Source organism: Drosophila rhopaloa, unplaced genomic scaffold (assembly GCF_018152115.1).
Source record: "Drosophila rhopaloa isolate 14029-0021.01 unplaced genomic scaffold, ASM1815211v1 contig_2, whole genome shotgun sequence".
Classification (NCBI taxonomy): Eukaryota; Metazoa; Arthropoda; class Insecta; order Diptera; family Drosophilidae; genus Drosophila; species Drosophila rhopaloa.
In genome coordinates, this window is record NW_025335083.1 from 17,995,313 (window position 1) to 18,014,986 (window position 19,674).

The 19,674-nt window shown below is 41.2% G+C and overlaps 2 protein-coding genes and 3 non-coding genes across 6 annotated transcripts in view; 2 read left to right on the forward strand and 3 right to left on the reverse strand.

Moving 5' to 3' along the window:
* Nucleotides 1–5,645: 5,645 nt before the first annotated feature.
* On the reverse strand, nucleotides 5,646–6,062 carry LOC123037800. The gene is made up of 2 exons (XM_044460269.1): nucleotides 6,006–6,062; nucleotides 5,646–5,946 (listed from the first exon to the last, which is right to left on the reverse strand). Exons 1-2 carry the CDS (start codon nucleotides 6,015–6,017, stop codon nucleotides 5,749–5,751), a joined length of 210 nt encoding a protein of 69 aa, XP_044316204.1. The 5' UTR covers nucleotides 6,018–6,062; the 3' UTR covers nucleotides 5,646–5,748.
* A 10,882-nt stretch (nucleotides 6,063–16,944) lies between these two features.
* On the forward strand, nucleotides 16,945–17,016 carry Trnap-agg. Its single transcript has one exon. It is a non-coding gene; the product is annotated as a tRNA-Pro (tRNA).
* A 398-nt stretch (nucleotides 17,017–17,414) lies between these two features.
* Trnap-agg lies at nucleotides 17,415–17,486 on the reverse strand. Its single transcript has one exon. It is a non-coding gene; the product is annotated as a tRNA-Pro (tRNA).
* Nucleotides 17,487–17,691: 205 nt separating this feature from the next.
* Trnap-agg lies at nucleotides 17,692–17,763 on the forward strand. The gene has a single exon. It is a non-coding gene; the product is annotated as a tRNA-Pro (tRNA).
* A 197-nt stretch (nucleotides 17,764–17,960) lies between these two features.
* The window catches only part of LOC108042519 (protein outspread), an 87,523-nt gene continuing 85,809 nt past the window's right edge, over nucleotides 17,961–19,674 (reverse strand). Inside the window, exons 10-11 of one of the 2 annotated variants that reach the window (XM_044459791.1) lie at nucleotides 19,185–19,542; nucleotides 17,961–18,908 (exon numbers count right to left, since the gene is read on the reverse strand). In XM_044459791.1, coding sequence (XP_044315726.1) covers nucleotides 18,700–18,908; nucleotides 19,185–19,542 — 567 coding nt within the window. In that variant the 3' untranslated portion in view covers nucleotides 17,961–18,699. The remainder of the gene's footprint in view (nucleotides 18,909–19,184; nucleotides 19,543–19,674) is intronic. The other variant, XM_044459792.1, reaches the window with a different exon arrangement.

The window sequence follows — 19,674 nt, forward strand, 5'->3', positions numbered from 1 at the left end:
ACGCTCTGTGCTTCCCCCTTTCACACTGAAAAAAAGAGATTGCCTCTTTCCAAAATCCGAAAAAAATCACCTCGAGTTTCGGTTTTTTGATCAAAACCCTGGCAAATAATGGTCAAACGTTGGAGTGTCATATCTCGTTGAATTCGTTATAAAATTTCCAATCGATTGGCATTCACACCAAAAAAATTTTTTTTTGGCTCGGTTTTCGCAAAAATTTATGATGTAACCCCTTATAAAAAATCGAAAATCGGTCAAAAAATTAATTTTCCCAAATTTACCTGAAATTGATTGGTTAGGTTCCCAGCTGTACGAAAAAGTCATTCTTTTGGCTGTGTGAAATAAGTTTTTCGAAATTGGATCAAAAAACCCTAAAATATTAACTTGAGTTTCAGTTTTTTATCAAAACCATGTCCTTTATTTGGTCAAATTATGGAATGTGCAATACCTGATGCGCTTTATTATTAAGTACATTAATCTCTACTTAAAAACATTTTTTCTGAGTGCACCTCCGGTATCCCTCCCTTCGCAGCTGATGGGGGCACTGCCAGGGCAAAGGACATTTCCAATTTATTTACGCTCAGAGGCACTTTGTCTGCTCCGCTCGCCTTCACCAAACTCCTCTGAGTTCCTTGTTCGGACTGCTCCTCTTTCACTACTTTCTCCTGGTCCTTTCCCGCTGCATATGACAGTATTTGTGTAGCTTGTCAGGGGGAAAACAGATGGGGGAACGGGAGGGATCAGAGGTCGAATCTCTTTGCCTCTTTGCTAGTCTGCCTTTTATTTTTGACAGCAAAATGTTCCTTCTGGTCGTGTTAGCGTGAAAAGTGTTGAAAGGTGTGAAAATGAAAATTTACTACTTGGCCGCCAAGATTTATGCTGGCCAATATTTTCGCTTTCTCCTTCAAAAGGCGACTGAGAGTAAGAGGAACTGTTAAGGGAAGAGAAATGTCCAAGGACTCTGGTGTCATCTAAATGAAATGAGAGAAGTGAAACTTTGTGTCATCGGTATGTTGTATCTATAACTCTAATTCTTCAGCATACTCTAACATTTTACTTTCCTGCCTTTATTGACATTTCAAAAAAATTATCTTCTATTTGACAAAACTAATATTGTAAAAATAATCACAAAAAACAAAATAAAATGGGTAGAACTAAATTTAATTAAACATTCTTGTTGGTAATTTAAGTTATTGGTTTGGATTAAAATAATATACAATATACGTACTAAATTTGTTTTCAATATTTCTTTTTAATTTTCAGTCATTCAACATTATCTACAGTTTCTCTTTTGTATTTTTCTGCAAATATTAATTTCCCTCGCTGCAACGCTCTAATATCAATTTCCGCTTTCGCATGGAATCCATGCAAATGTCCTCCTCTGATTGCCTTATCGATTGCCGACAACCTGATCCAATACATCCCGTCTGTCTGTCATTCGCACTGTCGTCGATTGGCATCCCGACTTGACGTATCCCCACAGCAGCAGCAACAAATCTTGTGTCAAGCATCCCGACACGCACTTGATAAATTATTATCTGCAGTCTGGGTGATGAAAGCCAATGAAGTCGGCAGGAGGGAGATCGGGGGAGCTGCTCCATGGAGTTCACGTCGTTGCCCTCGGTGCCATGCACTTTGCACTTCGGCACAATTTATATTTAAAAGACAGGAGGTGTATGCAGTGGGATCCAAAAGATGGCCATACAGAGTGAAAAATAATGGTGTCAATGGCAAATTGCCATATTCATTTATTGTACGCAATTCCTAATAAGTTCGCATTGGATCAATTATACACAGCAATTTTTAAAGTAATTTTTCAAACCTCTTAATTTAATTTCAAATAACCAATAATATACATCCAAAAGTTTTTTACTTCCGTTTTTTCCTGTAAGCTGGTATTCTTTATAACTAAGAAATTTTGGATTCACATATTCCAAAATATTTTTTTATTATGCCGAGGAAATAATAAATGTTCATTTGTATTTATTTTCATAATCGTTGAAATAAAGGTACCTATTTAAGGAAGTGGATGATACATTTGTTAGTTTTGAATTATATCGTATTTATTTTAATAAAGGTCCGAGATTATTTTATGGCATTCTTAAATAAGATTTATGTAAGTCCAATCCTCCTAACCTATTTGACATTGACATTTTTGCTCAGTGCACCTGATTTGAGGAAAATGAGAAGAAGCTGCAGCAGCAGTAGCCGGAAAAGTGTCCAGCAGCTCTCGAGAGCGACGCGTAAGTGGAGCGGTAAACAAGTGACCCGACCACGCCCACCAGCCACCGCCGCCCACATGGAGGTCATGGGAAATGGGATGGGCAGGCGGATGTTGGAAGTCGAAGGAGGCAGCTGGAGGCCGAGCTTTGTGGGCAAAATGTTGGCTGCAGTCGCTCAGCGGGCGGGCGCCATTTACCAAGTGTCAAAAGCAAAGCTAAAGCTATTGTCGACATGACTTTGGACGACAACAACAGCAAGAAGAGTGCTTTTCCCACCGAAAAAGTGGAATGCTTTGTTGGCAATTGCCGAGGAGTTTCCCGGCGAAGTTGGAGAACTTGCAGCTGTGCAGGACCTGGAGCTCCGGACTCCGGACTTCGAACTTCGGAGAGAAGCAAGGAAGGAGAGCAGCATGTGTCAGCTTCTTTTCAGAACGAAAAGGGATTTTCCTCTCCGGCGGGTCAAGACGAAGGCGGGACCGATAGAAAAGTGGGTGACAAGTAACCGGAAAATGTATTTTATTGTTTGCATCCGGACATTTCGTTTTTCCGACCTCTGCCCTCTGGCAGCTCAGCCCCCCTCCCCTCCGCCGACCAGTGACTTGGTCTTCTGGCACTAAATTTGTCGAGTAATTGATGATATTGCACTTTTTCCCCAAGTAAGTTCGGGGAAAGAGGAGAGCTGCAGATGCTCTGAGAGTTGTGGGCGTTATTGTGGTAATGTCCTGGTCGAGAAGAGTGGCAGGGTAATGGATGGAGATATATGCTGGTGGACACTGAGAAGGGGAAATGCTGCCGTTGATGCCGTGGGTTTCTGTAGACTAGTGTGATGTTTGAAGAATTATTATCTATGTGTATTATAGCAATGCATCGCCTACGGGGCTTAACGTTTCAAATATATTGGTTGGTAAGATCATCATCATAGCTTCCATTGTTGAAGTATTGTTGCTAAAGACTTCTTTTTATAGCGTAATTCCAGATTAGACTTACATTTACCCGCCCTATTTTACCTCTATAGAAACTATATATAATATTTTAAGAGGCTTTTAAAATCTTTGGATTGGTTTGTATATTATAACATTTATTTATATTAGGTCTACATTTTTGTAGTCAATTTGGTGTTATAATAAAAGTGTAAAAACAAACTAAAATTTTGAATGATCAGGTACTTTAAATTATTGGGATAAACACCGATCCTTAAGGCCCAGAGCGGTGATGTTAGTCTCTGTCCCACCAAGCTCCCACCAACCAACCACCCATTTGAGCCAGTTCGAGGCAGGCTAACTTGATAGATTGTCTAAATGTGCTGCGTATGAATGAATGAATGAATAAGCGAGTGCGGCCCCATCCACCACTGGCCCAGTCCGCCGTTTGATGGCCACCTCGAAAACGCCCGTTGGGTCCGCCTGATGCTTCTCCGAGATTGATGGCCAAAATGGCTGTTGAAACAACGGCGATGTGATGGCGATGGCGATGGCGAACAAGCAGCAGCAGCAGCAGCAGCGACTGCCGCTCAATGAAGAAAAATAATCACCAACATCATTTATTTTCCGTTTTGCCTGCCGACGTCGTACAGCACACATCAATCTTTTGCAACAGCAACAGCCAACTATCGACCATGACCAGGCCTGGACTTTGGCTAAAAGCAGGGAATGGGATCGGTCTGGGGAACTGGGACTTTTGGCCGTGATGTATACTTTTGTGAGCCTGACAGCTTCTGACGTGGATGTGGACGTGGACGAGAAGCCAGGCTTCAGCTTGATGTTTGATGGCTGATGTTTGATGCTAGGAGCCCGGAGGTTTTGCAGGTTTGGAGGCTTGGAGGTTTGGAGGCTGACAGACGACTTTTGACGTTTGCCTGCAATTAACGATGCCATCCCACTGGCTCAGTGTTGAAAAATGACTGCAGCTGCAGGTGAAAATGGCACGGCAGAGTGTTGGTTAATGACACGACAACAGCTCGAGTCAGCCAGCGCGGAGGAGACACCCCTCCCCCGCACTTAAATCATTAATTCCAATGACGAGGACCCCACACACGCAGCCCCATCACTCAGCCAGAGTGATGTCAAAGATAGACGAGCAGCCCGGAGCAGCTCCAAGCAGCGGAGGATGTGTCTCTGGCGGTGGAAGTGGTAGTGGAAGTGAAAATGGAAGTAGAAGTTGCCCGGGGCAGGGGTAGTCATCATCTGGAGTCGGAGTCAGCGTCGGAGTCAAAGTCGCGTCCTCGTTTGCTGAGACTAATTTGTGGCCCTCTTCTGAGACGCCCACAATGAGAAACACTACACTCATAGAAAACAGGGTACTGTAAAGCGACATCTGAGCCCAAAATAAAAAGGCTTAGGCTTGTGTTTATTCTATTAAAGAGAACACACTCTTTATTCTTTTAAATTGATTATAAAATTGATAGTAAAATGACTAAGCAAATTAAAATTTAACAAATTACGCTTAAAAAACAACAATAAGTACTTATAAATATCATCTTAAATACCATCATTTTGCTATGTTGCTTCCTACGCAACTGTACTTTTCCTTTTAATAAATATCCATTAAAATTAATAAATATTTATAAGCTTTGTAGTCTTTTTTAAAATATAAAATAAATCATATTAACAAAGTGCTTAGAAAATTTGTACAAATTTCATAGCATACTTTTCAGCTAGACAAGATAACATCACGATATAAAAAAGTCATGATTCGTAAAGGTTTTTCCTCAGTGCAGCCACAACTTTTTGATCCTTGCTGAGGCTCGTTATGTGACTAGTGACTTGGTTTTGTTGCCAGTCACTTGAAAAGTCATTAATCATTTTGGTGGATTTCGCTTTTTGCGCCATTTTGGGCGTAGTTGAGCGCCGAGCTGTCGGAGTCGCTGGATTTCGACTCGTAGTGCTGCAGAAATCCATCACGCACCCAAATGGCAGCCACCACCCAAACATCCAAACAGCCAACAGCTAACAGCCAACATCAATGTCAACGTCAGGCGGAGCAGGACGCGGATGTGTGCGCGGATGCGAGCGCGGATGTGAGCGCGGACAAGGCGACGGCAGCGACGTGTGACAGGCGGAAGAAAAGAGCCACCCATCAAGTGAGTTGGGCCAAAAAAGAGGCGGAGTGGCGGAGAAGCCGCCGCTGAATGAAAGTGCTTTGTGATTAGGAGTCAAAGCATATGCTTTTTAATTTGCATGTCAGTTCGCGGTGCCAGTGTGCCGTTGGCCAGATGATGTACTGCACGCTCGTCTCGGATTAGAATGCCTGTCTATTGCACCGTGAGATAGTCAGCAGGTTACTATCCGCAATTTGTGGACTTGTTATGCGAGCTAAATACAAGATACTGTGGGCACAAAGGGTAGATAGTTCCTGGAAATTATGGCTTGAAAGGGGCCAATCCGTTGACTAATTGGTGATATTCCCTGTTGTCAAAGACATAAATAGTACTGTTTTTAATGTGTATTGGTTAAATTATTTATTTCGAATTTCAAAAAAACGGTTATTTTATTTGTTCTGAAGCCAATAAAAGATCTGTTTGTTAATTCTGCTAGTTCCTTTTGCCCATATTATACCTAGGAGGTTGAGCAGATCGTTGACCATACGGCTGAGCAGATAAGTCTGTGATTACGTAGCCGCCGCTTTGGGGGGCATCATCGGTTTGTGGAGGTGGACATTGTGGAAGCACATGCCCGAAAACGGGGATTGCAGTCATCAGGACAACAGCCACCACAACAAAAAGTAGAGGCTGAGGAAATTATATATTTTAAATTTATATTTTATAATTTCTTTAACTGCTGTACTCACCAACAACTTCATCTCGACAGATATTCTGAATACGAGTTCTCCCCAGAGTGCATCGGTTTATATACCCCAGAGCTGCTCCTTATCGCTTCCACAGATGGGTTTTTATGCGCTTTAGCTGCGATAATGGACTTCGAGGTCATCTCATTTCTCGGTAGAAAGAACATTACATCAACATTTTCAAAGAATTGCAATAATCAAGAAGATAGACTTTCCTGGTATTTTTGTATGCTAGACTTACACTCTGTTGTGGAACCGATTGACAAAACATATTATTTATTTTTATAGTCTTGCAAATTGTCCTATCATGTCTCTTTCTCGAAACAATGAACTGATAAAACTAGCTCCACTCTTTCAAATTGTTCACTGTATCGATTGGAAATTAGTTATACATGAATGATCTACAGTTCTTTCGACTACACTAATGAAAAACAATAGTTTCGAGTTTGGGACATGAATATTTATGTTAAGCCACAAAAATGTTCAAATATCGGAAACCCATTTTATAATTAATATCCCTTAAATAAATTTAAGTATTAATTAAGTATTAATTAAGCGAAGATTTGTTTCTATTTGTTGTATATTACATTAGAACGCCATCTAGCGGTCATCAACAATAGACCTAGATTGTTGTATTTCTACACCAGCTCGAATTTACCCAAGTCATCAACCATACATTAACATGGTAGATGCATTGACTATATTTTTGACGAAACAGCAGCGACACCTTCCATACTTAACGAAACCCTAACAGAACTGTGTTAATCTGTTAACAGAATGTTTAACATATAGTCGGCCGATCCTTATGAAATTTGGTAGGTTGGATTGATTGGCCCAATATAAAACCCATTGCAAATCCCAACTTCCTAACTTTACAAACACAAGTTACGGCAATTCCGATCAATCAGTTATATGGCAGCTATAGGGTATAGTCGGCCGATCCCGTTCCGACATATATACTGCGTGCAAAGGAAAGAAGGGTGTGTGCAAAGTTTCAATTCGATATCTTTAAAACTGAGAGACTAGTTTGCGTACAAATAGACAGACGGACAGACGGACATGGCTATATCAACTCAGGAGATAGTTGAATACGTAAGGAAGTTGGGTAAAGATTATATGGCATTGTAATCTGATTTTTGTATAGCTTAAAATATGTCTTAAAAATGAAATAGAGTGTGATTGTAATTTTTTTTGATTAAAGCATAAAGCAAAGTATAAGATATAGAAACCCATGCCGAAAGGATCAACCAGGAAATGCTAAGTGACTCAATAGCACTTGCTACCTGGCACCTGCCACTCTGTCAAATCGTCCACTAAAAGACATTTAATTTAAAAGGCTCACTCGTCTCCCACCCGATGGCAGTCACTTAATGCAGATTCGCTGGAGGTGCGGTGGCTAATTAAAACAGCAGTTAAATTAGCGACGTAAAGCTGGGCGAGCAATTGACAAATTGTCGGCGAGACCGCCAAACAAGACCAAGCCGAACCGAGTGGAATCGAAACCCGCCGCATCGATCAGCGGCGACAGAAACACTTTGCCTGTCGTCTGTCGGTTGGTTTTGGCCATCTGGCGAGTTGGCCAATTCCTGGGCCGCAAGATGCCGTTAAATGGACACGCAGCGCGAGCCACATCTGAAGAAAGAGCTAATGCCAGATCCAGAGCCAAGGCCCCAGACTTGCCGCAGTTCTCGCTCTGCGTAGCCAGAGATGCTTCCTGTTTGATAAATTTGAAAATCAATTGAAAATGGCCGAAAGGCCGACGCATCTTGGTGGGAGACAGACTGTGTGTAGAGGCCGAGAGAGATTCGCGGAAAAGCAGCTGGAAGCTGTTCCGAGTTGAATCCCGAGTCGGAGATGCGTTCCCCCTGGGAACTGGAAACGCCAGTCACCGCTAAACTCCTAGCCAAGTCAAGTGTGGCTGTGGGACAGGAATTAAACTAGCTATCTGGGAGACTCCGATTTGAAAAACGGCTTTAAAACCTTTTGGAACCAAACATGTATTTTATAATTCATAAATAATTTAGTCTTAGTCCCCGCTAAGATATGCTATATGATATACCTTGTATTCTGAACAGCAAACAAAACCAGTCACACATTGTTTTAATAAAATAAAATTAGAATTAAGCTAAATTTAATTATGATTTTTAAGTTGTATAAGCAAATTTAGCTTATTAGAATCAAATGTTCAGAACACCGGTTTGAATAAAGTCCGATGTAATGTTACTATATTTATGAAGCTTCTAATTAACGGTGTCAAGATAAGAATTCATTCTTAAGTTTTTCTTTAATCTTTGTATTAATAATTTGTTTTAAGTTTTTCAATTTTTTTCCTGAGGTAATATATCCTTTGCCTACTTTCTAGTCACCTGTCACTAGCTTCAGTCACTCCATAGCCACGCACTTGCAGTCGCATCTCTGGCACTCACTGGCCATAACCCAGAATATTTAAGTTTTTTATTGATATTTTCTAGCCATCTATTTACCGCGGCTGGATCATCTGCCCGCTGTCCGATCCCCAATCCCCGCTACGATCGATGCAAATAAATCACTATGGAAAATGCAGTCGATGAAAAAAAGCGACGCGTAAGTGCCGCCAAATAAATTTCGCAATTTATTTATTGCAGAGTCCGCGCGGCTGCCGTTCGATTTGGATGAGGATGAGGATGGAGATGGGGATGGGGATTCCCCTCGCACTCCCTGTTTGGAGTCCATCCATGGTCAGGTTTTTGGCTATCGGCAAAACAGGCGCGTCGCGGAAGAGAAGTATTTTATTTCATTGCCAGCAAATTGGCAATAAGTGAAATTTGTTGGCCCCGCTCGGCAGGTGTGTGCCAATGGCCAATGGCGATTGAAGGAAAAGGAAATTTGAATCGCACGCAGATTCCCTTACTGGGGAAATTGGGTTAGCAATGCCACCTCTGAAAAGGGGGGCGTGTCCGCGCCCTTTTAGCAGCTCCTAAAGAGCCACTTAATATATCATCGGGCGGTTTAATTTGCCGATCGCTCAGGCACCTGCGAATTCCCGCGCAGCACAGCCGTAACCGATCGACTCTGACCCATTTCCCCATTGGTAAACATTCACTTTTGTGTCCGTAATTTATTGTTATACCTGCGCCTTCAACGGCATCATTTTTGCATAAATAAATCAACCGAAGTGGAGGCGAGCTGGCGGGCAAAGTGCAAATGAATTAGCATTTGTATTCACCCGATTCCCATACGCATCATTAGCCTAAGAGGCGGCATCAAGTGCAATTTAACCGTTAACAAAAGCCCATTGTGGGCTAACAACCCATTGTGTGAGTGTGTGGTGTATGGAGTGTGCTGTGTGTGGTGTGGGGAAAGCCTTTTACCCGCCAACCAGAAAGCCCGCGGAAAGAAAAGAATCCGCGCAGACGCAAATTGATTGAACGCAGCGAAGGAGTCGCTTCTCCATTGGAGTCGTCGCAGCGGAGAACCTGGCTAATGACCGCAAATTAACACTGGCCAAGGAGCCGCAAGACGAGTGTGTCATTAACAGAAGTGTTTGCCATCGGAGGGGGGCGAGGAGGGGGATAAGGAGGAGGAGGAGGAGGAGGAGGAGGAGGAGGAGGAGGAGCTGGTCGAGTGGCAGCCACTCACTTTGGCGCGGGCTTTTAGCATATCTTCTAATAGATCGCCAACTTGGCATACTTAACTCACGTTCCGAGTTAGTGTTTTCCTTAACTCTTTCTGGCCAGTTGACCGTGCTAAGTTGGGCCATAAATCGGCAGTTAACGCTAGCAGATCTCCAGCTACCGTCGTCGCCGCGAGCATTCATAACTTAAAGATTCTTCAAGTTCGGAGTATGGAAACCGTGGAAAGTCGAGGCGAAAATCTAGACTTGGTCTTAATGCAAGATGATGGTATCATGAAAGCAAATAATTGTTTCTAAATATATTAAAACACGTACTTGATTAAAGTAGCAATTTATATAATGTTCAAAACAGCAAAGTAGCAATCTCATACATAAAAATCCATTTCCGAACTTAATTAATTCTTTATAGACTTCAATCTGTATCCCAATAATAAAGATACATTGTTTCATATCCTCAAGTTAATATGGCTCAAAATCTGCGATACACTTTCATGTGGGAAGTATCACCGAACTAACCCAAATCTCGCCCAATTATCTATCACTATATAAAGCTATCCAGCCCACCCCGCACTTCAATTTGCAATTTGAGGCGAAAACCCAGGGAAAATGCAACATTTCGTTTGCAAATTGCTTGTGTGTAGGTTTTGGACAACTTTTTCTGTTAGCATCTTTCTATTCCTATAATTACCACAGAAATCGCATAACAAGCTGCTGCAATGGCGAAGGAAAAAAAAAGTTGCAAATGGGGGGCGGATGGGGAGTTACTGGGGATACGAAAACTGGGTCAGCTCTGTGGCATTATTGGTTTAGTGGATCAAACCGACAACGACTACGCAAAAGGCAATTTGAGTTGCAGAGGAGAACGAAATAAAACAAAAAGCATGGACCTCCACCGGCCACATTTATTAGATCAATGTCTCGGCAACAGCTAGGCAACATCGAGAGCAACAACCATCGGCTACCCACAGGACTGAGACTGAGACTGAGACTCAAACTGAGTCTCAGACTGAGACTGCTGAATAAATTGCAGAGGCTGCGGCCTACTCGAGCAGCAACGAAAACAAAAAGCTGGGGAAAACACAAAATCAAACGAATGACTAGCATGAGGCCAATATATAATAATGGTTAAACGCCCAGGCAGCGGTCTCTGCACTGCACTGCACTGCACTCCTCAGCAGCAACATCTAATAACAGCAGCAACATCTGCGGCGGCAACAAGAACAACTAAACAACCAAACAACCAAACAACCGAACAACCAGCCACCAACTGCCCATTAAACGGAGCTCTAGAGAATCCACCTCGATTGGCATTGGCACTGGCGAAACAATTTAAATAGAATTCGCCAGCATCAATGGGAAATTCGAATTGAATTTGTTGCTGATGCATGTTCAAGTTGCTGCTGTTCAGCACCACCCAACCAAAAAACTCGGAGAGTGAAAATAATCATTAAAATAAATTGGTGGCTAAATCTGTGAAGGATTTATAAAGTCTTGACCAGATGGAACTATAAGAAAAGGTTATAAAAAACCAAATCGTCGAGGTTATAAAGATTACAATTATTGCAAATCATCAATGAGCTTTTATTTTATATTTTTAAATTAGTTTATATCTTGTTTAAATGACTACAAGCTTTAAAAAAATGTAGTTTCTTTTTTACCAGAGAAATTTTTTAATTTTATAAGCTCTTTAAAAGCTTTTTAAATAAAATACAAAAGTCGCTTGACTTTAATCCTCGATGACTTTTGTTTAGTCCTTAATTTAAACGACTGCCAAGCTGAATAAAAGGCTTGGTTAATCTTCCAGAAAATTGAATCCATATTTTACCAGCTAGAATCTAGTCAAATTGGATAAATATTCATTGAAACTATTTTTTCTGCCAGGGTAGTGGACAGCATCACAGAGAATTTGTAGGAAACGCATAGGCACACTTGCTGCAAGATTTATATGCATCCATGCTCGGTATTAGAAAATTGTCTGGGCAAATGTTTTCGGCAAGCATGTTGCACATGTTGCACATGTTGCTGCCGCACAGCCACATAGTTTCTCCAGCAAGATCAATAAAACCTGGCCGGCTACTGGCCTTGCCTTGGTCGGTTCCGCCTATTGCCGTTTGCTGCCTGCCTGCCTGCATATTAATTTATGTTTCGACATTTGCCTTGGCCCGGAGAATTTCCAAACCACACCCAACTACAATTTGTTGCTGCTTTTCGGCCAATCGGCTGACAAGCAGTGCCTAAAATTCAATTAAAAATATTAAGGCTGAGCCTGGGCCCAGCTACTGCTTATTAGACTTTTGGGCCGAACATTTCTTCATGGCATTTGATTTGGGGTTCTCCCGCCCTGCCCTCGCCCCTGGGCTGGAGAACATTTTCGATCAGCGATCAACGATCTGAGATCGACACCTTGAGCCCCTTAAACCAGTGGTTTGCTCGATTGCTTTGGCTACCGATCAACGACCAACTGCGCTCCGAAAGTGTGTTTATCCAGGCTGAACCGCAAATTATCACTGCTCGTAAATAAAAACGTTTCTTTTTACGGCTTGATGGTCAGAAATTGGTGACGATTTCCAAAATTAATAACCAAATCTTTATTATGGGGTACTTTTAAAGTAGCTGCAAATAACACATTTCAGAATTTAGAGAACAACCAATAAAATTGATTCTAACAATCAAGCTCCATTTTGTTTAATTCCATGCGCCCAATAATTATTGTTGAAAATCCGGCATTGAATATATACAACGTATAAAAAGGAAATAGAACCACTGACATTTTTATATAAAAATATGTTGTCCTACTAAACCACAGACTGCCCACCTTCAATTAACATATGTAAATGTTTGGCTGATAGCGATATTATAACGTTTTCCTTTTCGTCAACAGAGCTTTAATATGCTACTTAGCCATATTTGAAACTAAACATTAATACAGTAAATATGATAATAAATTGCAATGGAAACCCTTAAATGGTTATGTTAGGTTTAATACTGATTAATTTTCTCAGTGCCTCAAACTTTTTTCCAAAATTTCCGTACCCCTCACCAACAACAAGAGATTCGCGATGATCTTGACCATGTTAATTCCCTTGGGGATGTGTGCTCTGTTACGTTAACTGCAAGCCGAAACGAGAACAAAGGCTAATTGGGGAAAGCCGAAGTTTAAACACCCTTGCATACAATCAAATAAAGGGATGAGTAGAAAATTATATAAAACTATTATTTTAGACATTAAAATTAAGATATGCGCAAATTTAGTACCGCATACACAGCGGAAAACCTTGTTCACTGCGTTACAAGCTTCTGACAAAAATGATAATACCCCACTGGAAGGATAGAAGAAAGACACGCACTGTGCCCGCTCCGTTAACCACCAGAAACGAGAAACGGTCGACAAATTTATGACTTCACAGTTACCCACGGATGCAGATCGCAGAAGGGGGATCGGGATCTTTTGACTGTGTGCCCAACTACCGCACAATTTACGATCGGTTCATTTAGGTGGCCCATTGTCCGATGCACCGATGTTTATGCAATGTTTTTGTGATTTCATATCGGCCAGCTGGGAATTTGTAGCGGCAACGCCTTTGCCTTTCATTGTGGGCGTTGAATCTGGCCATCTCCCTTTTCCCCCAAACTTCAGGTATATTGCAGTGCCATCTCCATTGGATCTTTCTCCACCTATTTTTTTTGTGGTGCTGTTGTTGTCTGGGAGAAGCGCATCCTAGCCAAATATGTGCGAGCCAAAAACGTGAGCCGAACAAATTGTTACTGCCTTAAATAGTAAACAGATTTTTTCGTTCATTCCTGCCACGGCCAAAAACGGGGTCTGCGTATTACGGCAGCCAACGAGGCTGCCTTCGATTCTTCCCAGTCGATTCCCAGAGGGTTGAGCTGGGTCAATCCTCGGCAGAGGTCCCCAGGAGCATTTAAAAATCAATTTGGGCGCATTTATGTTTCACACGATGGCCCAGAGAGAAACAGAAACAGAAACGGAGGAGCACTGAGCCGGGGAAGTCGCGTTTGATGATTATCTCGGTTTGTGTGACTTTCGGTTTCCAAGCTCGTGTACGATCCGTGTATATGGTGTGTGCCTGGAAAATGGATGGAAATGTGTGTCACCGGGTCTCTGTGTCTCTCCACCTCCAAGCTGGCAATCCTCCAACTTTAGCCGCAACTCCCATTCCCATTTCCATTCCCAATTCAAAACAATTACCAATTGTTTATTTGTTCTTACAACTTGTTGTCGACTTCCCCAGTGGCCTGGTGGTATTGGTGCTGGTGACTTCCCCATCCCGATGCCAATCCCCTCTTCGCCTCCACGAATTCATCAATTGCCACACTATCTTGATCTCGAGTCGGCGCACAGAAGTTTACTCAGTCGAAACGGTCCCAAACCGAAACTTTCCTTAGCCACTTTGACAGTCGGCACTTTATCTTCGCCGGCTTTTAATTTCACTAATGACAATTGATGAGCGTACACGTTTATGAAAATGGAAAATCTAATGAAACTGAATTTCCCAATGTTAGCCAAGTGAAGTAAATCCAGCCGCGCAAAATCCAATGTCAAAGTGTTCCATCAATCAGGGGTAATGTGCTGGAAGTTGTTAGAAGAAGAGGCGGTTTTTAAAGCTAAACAAGATATCATTAAAGTTGTCTAAGTTTAAATTATTTTTTTAGCTTTCTCTGAATGATAATGAGGCATTTTTGTCAAGGTTTCCAGAGCTACATTGCGAATTTCATAAGCTCAAGATCGAAACCACATTTTAACTTTATAATAGAATTTTCTACATTCTTTTTGAAATATCTGTACAATTTCGTTATAATAAAATATAATATTCCTAGGTAATACTCGTTATTAAATTCAAATTGGTTTTTGACGTATACCTTCCAATTAGCTCAGTTATTGAATAAAATGTGGCACTGCCACACACATTTGGTGAATGCCCGTGGAGGCATTTCAAGATCGCGGCACTCGTAAATCGCAGAAGCCTGGAAACATTTGCCGCGACCAGCCCACAAAGCGATCTTAAAGACAATCCGCAACAGGGATGACTAGAAAAGTATGCCAGCAGCGTTTTCGAGTTGCAGTTGTTATTGTTGTTGCTGCTGCTGTTGCGGCTTCTGCACCGAAGTTGTCATCGTCAATTAGTTTAAAGGCAGTATAAATTTATGTTAACAGCTACCAAACATAATATCCCCTGAGAGTCGGAACGAAACGAAACCATTTTCCCTTTTCACCATGTTTTCAGCAGGAGAAGAGGGGCAACATCAACGCCAGCTACCGTTTCTGCCACTGTTGCAAGTTGCTGATGTTGCTGTTGCTGCAGTTGTTGCTGCTGCTGCTGCTGATTTTGCTGCTCTGGCATTGTTTTGGGGCGCGCGATTTCGTGGCCGTTATAACAGGCCCAAAGAATCCGAGGCGGACGTTATGCCTCAATGAAGTCAGAGTCTCAGTTGGATCTGGGATCCCGATCCCCCTTCCCCTCCCCTTCCCCCACGCCGGGGCAAGAAGGCCAATTGGGTCGTGGCTGGGCCTTTGATGTTGTCGCAGTTTGTTAGAATCTGCTGCTGCAGCCAGGAGCCACAATAAGAAACAAAAAATTGCACATGGCCCAGGCGTAGCATTATTTAATGTAATCGATCGTGATGGGTTTGTTCTAATTTGCGGTGATTTTGTTTTTGGCGCTTGTTAAGAACTGCCAGAGTGAAAGAGCCAGGCGAAATCCTTTGAAGTTGGTCAACGATTTAGTGTCGTATCTTTTATGGTATATCATAAAAGTTTACGTGTCCGTGTTTAATTAGTTGGGGGCAGGACGTGAGTGGTTGAGGTGCCATAAATTGCCTTGGCCTGTCGAATTTTTCACCGTCTAAAATTATAGTTTAGTAATTGGATTAATGAAAAAGATAATCTGCTGAGAAAAGCTTTTTGGTTAGATGTCCTAAATCAAATTTATTTTTGACATTCAGATGTCCAAATAAGTTTTAAAAATTTTCCTATACATAAGCTATGGTGTTAAGTAGTAAGCTTCCCTCTTTTAAATTAACTCATAACGTTTTTAAATGAAAATATGAAATACAAAACTAACTTTATTTGTTTTATTAAATCTGATATACAACTATTTGAATAAAATAAAATGTGGGTGTATTCCAAGATTATATTGCCATTTGATAAATAACAATACAATCACTGATATTTGTAGGTACATTTAATACAAAGTTTCTTGACAAAATTCCTAATTTTTTTCCATGTATTACTGGTTTTATGCTTTTGTTCTTATTTCTAGTTGCGTATCACACTAATCAGAGCTCGTTGCTGCAATATATACATATGCGAAGACTTTTCTCAATTTCAAGTTGGAAAATTGCATGGACAACTAGATGGTAATTGCAGGTGTGCAACATGGTAATGACGACTTTGGCCAGCGGCATGCTGTTGGGTGGAAGTGGAGGCCCCAATTGAGGGATGATTGGATGGGACGGGACGAGATCGGGAATTGCGTTGGGAAGAGGCGGACGACTTCCACCCGATCATGCTCATTACTGGGAACTAGTTATGGTTAGCAATGACCAGCTCTTAGCCCCTTGGAATCATAATCATAGATGACCCAAATTCTGGGCTAGATATAAAACATAAATATGTGCACGCCATCACTTTTCAGATGATTATAAATCTCACTACACAAAGTTAGGTAGTTAGTTATTACGTGGCACAAAAACTGTAGAGAAATATAGTTCGCTAGTTAAATACATTTGTATATAATAATTTTTCATCACAAAATTGTATATCACATTGTATATTTTGTATGTTAAAGGTGCAATTCGTCATGACTTTCTTACCTCGTTAAGATATGTTTTTGTTTGATTTAAAGTGACGTCACAATCACTCTGCTGCCAAAAAAGGCAATCGATCCAGAAGAAAAACACAACCCAAGTGACCAAAGCAGATATCCCAGAGTTCTCGGGAAAAACTCCATAACAGCAAATGCATTCTGCATTTTAAACTCGCCAAAGGGTTTTTTAGTCCAGTGAGTCCAGTCGCACGTCCCAAGGGAACGTTAGTTGACATTTATGGAATGGGACTTCTGTCTTCCTTGGACTGCCCAGTCGCTTTTCTTTTTCACTTTTCTGAAAACCATCCGATGCGGTAGACTGCCTGGAACCATCGATGTCTGAGTCTGAACGCGCTCATTTATTCAGATGCTCGTTTTTGCTGCAGAAATTGCATGACATCGTGTTTTTGTCGCGTCTTCAGTTTTCCTGGAAGCTTTATTTGCACTTGCGCATGGAGTGGCTGCCATGACAAAACGGAAATTTAGCGCGAGTTGTTCAACTGGCTCGTTGGTCTAGGGGTATGATTTCCGCTTAGGGTGCGGGAGGTCCCGGGTTCAAATCCCGGACGAGCCCAAGAGAAAATAATTTTTTTGTATTACCTATGCTGGCTTTTTTGTAAGCAACTACCTATTCAGTAATACTAAAGAAGTAATTAATGTTAAAGCATAAAAGCACTTTTGTAAACTAATCCAAGTGTAAAAGTATAGAACTTAATCCATTCTTCTTAATATGCTATTTTATCGCCTCTTCTAAAAATTAAAGATGTCAAACCTATTTGGCAGTTAAAAGTCTTAACTTTAATTAAACTCCTGAAAAGGTAAGAAAAAAACAGGAAAATACAATTTTATTGCTGTAGCTTTTATCTTAACCAAATCGTAAATAGCAACAGTTGAATTGGTCTCCTACCATATGAACAAACTTAGTAAAAAAGAAATATTAAATCAGCATGACCCAAAAAAGATACGTAACTTGGGCTCGTCCGGGATTTGAACCCGGGACCTCCCGCACCCTAAGCGGAAATCATACCCCTAGACCAACGAGCCAGGTGATCGTCGCGGCTCACAAAATCAAAGCAATTTTCCACGCTGAGTTGGTTTGTCTACGTGTTTAGTGAAAATTATTGGTTAAAATGATAATAATAACTGGTTTCGTGGCTACTTTCAAGGCTAAAGCTTTCTGTTGACCGTGAAAGAACCGGGCTGTACGGGCGGTAACCTAAGTAAGCGTTTGGACAGACAAGTGGTAACTGGCTCGTTGGTCTAGGGGTATGATTTCCGCTTAGGGTGCGGGAGGTCCCGGGTTCAAATCCCGGACGAGCCCAAGTAAAATACATTTTTTGTTTTTTTTTTTCAAATTATAAACATTGCTTATAGTTTTTATTTTTGTTGCACAAATAACGACTTATGGGTAAATAATATTAACATTTGTTGTTTTGCCCCTCTTATTTAGTAAGATTAAAATTGCATTAATTTAGGTAAAATATATTTGATTAATACCAATGGTTAACAAAACAAAAGTAAAATTAGATGATTTATTGTTTGTATTTTCTTTATGTATAATGCATTTACATGTATGTAAGCTGAAAACAATTTCAATATATTTAATACAAACGAAAAAAAAGGGAAGCAGACAAGTTTAATTGCTTCTTGCTCGCTTTGAAGTTGACCTATGAACTACATAAACATAAATAAATGACACATTTTGTGGACATAGAGAATTGGATAAACGTACAGTAGAATAACATACAGATACAATGATAGAATAGATGATAAATACATAAATTTGGCCCAAAATTGTTGTTGTTTTTGTAGCTGTTGATGACGCAGTGGCTGCTGCTGCTATATTTGTTGGGGTTAGTATTCCATTGCTCGACGTCCCTTCCACTTTTTGGGATGGAGGGGGGTGAACAGTCGTTGTTAGCTTAACTCCATTTGATATCTGAAGCTCCTCATATAAATATTTTACTCATCTGCTACATCACCAACATCATCATCATCATCATTATGATCTTCAACCAGTTTTTTGCTCTGTTAGAGAAATGTTATTCGTTTTATGTACATACATCTTGATGTTCTGCCGTTCGATTTTGTCTTGCATTTGGTTGCTTGGTTATTAATATATTTTAAATAATTATAATTATTTAGTTATTATTAGCACTAATTATTCTTTGGTTGTTCCACTGGTTCTGTTTGTTGTTTGCTTTTGCTTTTGCTCTTGGTTATTGCATTTCATTTTTCGATATTATTTTCGATTTGTTCATTGTGCTTTTTCTTCCTGGAGTTCCTGTTGCTGAATGTTAATGACGGCAGCCGTTTTAAACATTTGCTTGTGACTGGGCTTATTTGGATCGGTTGTTGGTGCTGTTGCTGTTGTTGTTGTTGTTGTTGTTAGTTTTGATGATGCTGGTGATGTCTGTGCAGCGGATTTTCTCAAACTCTTGCCAAACGTGGAGTTGCCCTTCAAACCTGCAACGAGTGCCAAAAAAAGAGAGAACACACCCAAAATTAGTTTAATCTTTTGGCTTTGCAGTGAAAGCCAAACAAAAGTTGGCAATACAGAGATATATTTATGTGTTTTTACGCCGGTAGGAGCACTGAAAAGGGCCAGGATATGTAGGTGTACGGAAAGACAGACAGAAGCAGAGACAGCCGTGATGATATTGTGTAGAATGTAGGAGGAAGAGTGCTCTGCCCCAGGAGAGATAGAGAGTGGTTCGAGTGGAGAATGGCTTTTGCGTTTACCTGGGAAGCTCAAACGATTCTGATAGATGGCGAATATATCGAAGGGCCTGTAGCATGGCTCGTAACCATCCTCGGGCCCATCGACATCTCGATAGAGGGGGGGACTCTGATCAGAAGCGTTTGCGGCAGACACGGGGGAACAGTTTAGCATATGGGGGGGTATCACGAAGAGACTTTGCTCCATTTTCTCGGGTGGCGCTCGCGATGATTCGGCAGTTTCTGCATCGCAGTCGGAATCGGAATTGGAATCTGAATCTGAATCCGGATTGGACTCAGTGTCGCTCGAGGCCGCTGATGTGGTTGCTGTGGTTGTGGCAGTGGCTCTTGTTGCTGTTGCAGCCATTATTTGTGGTGCGGGCTTGGGTGGTTGTTTGTAGTTGTGGTGTGTTGTTTGTGTTGTGTTTTGTTTCGGTTTATATATTTTTTTTTTGGGATAGTGGAAGATGGTAACAAAGTGGATTAGTTGTTGTCTGCTGCTGTAGTGATTAGT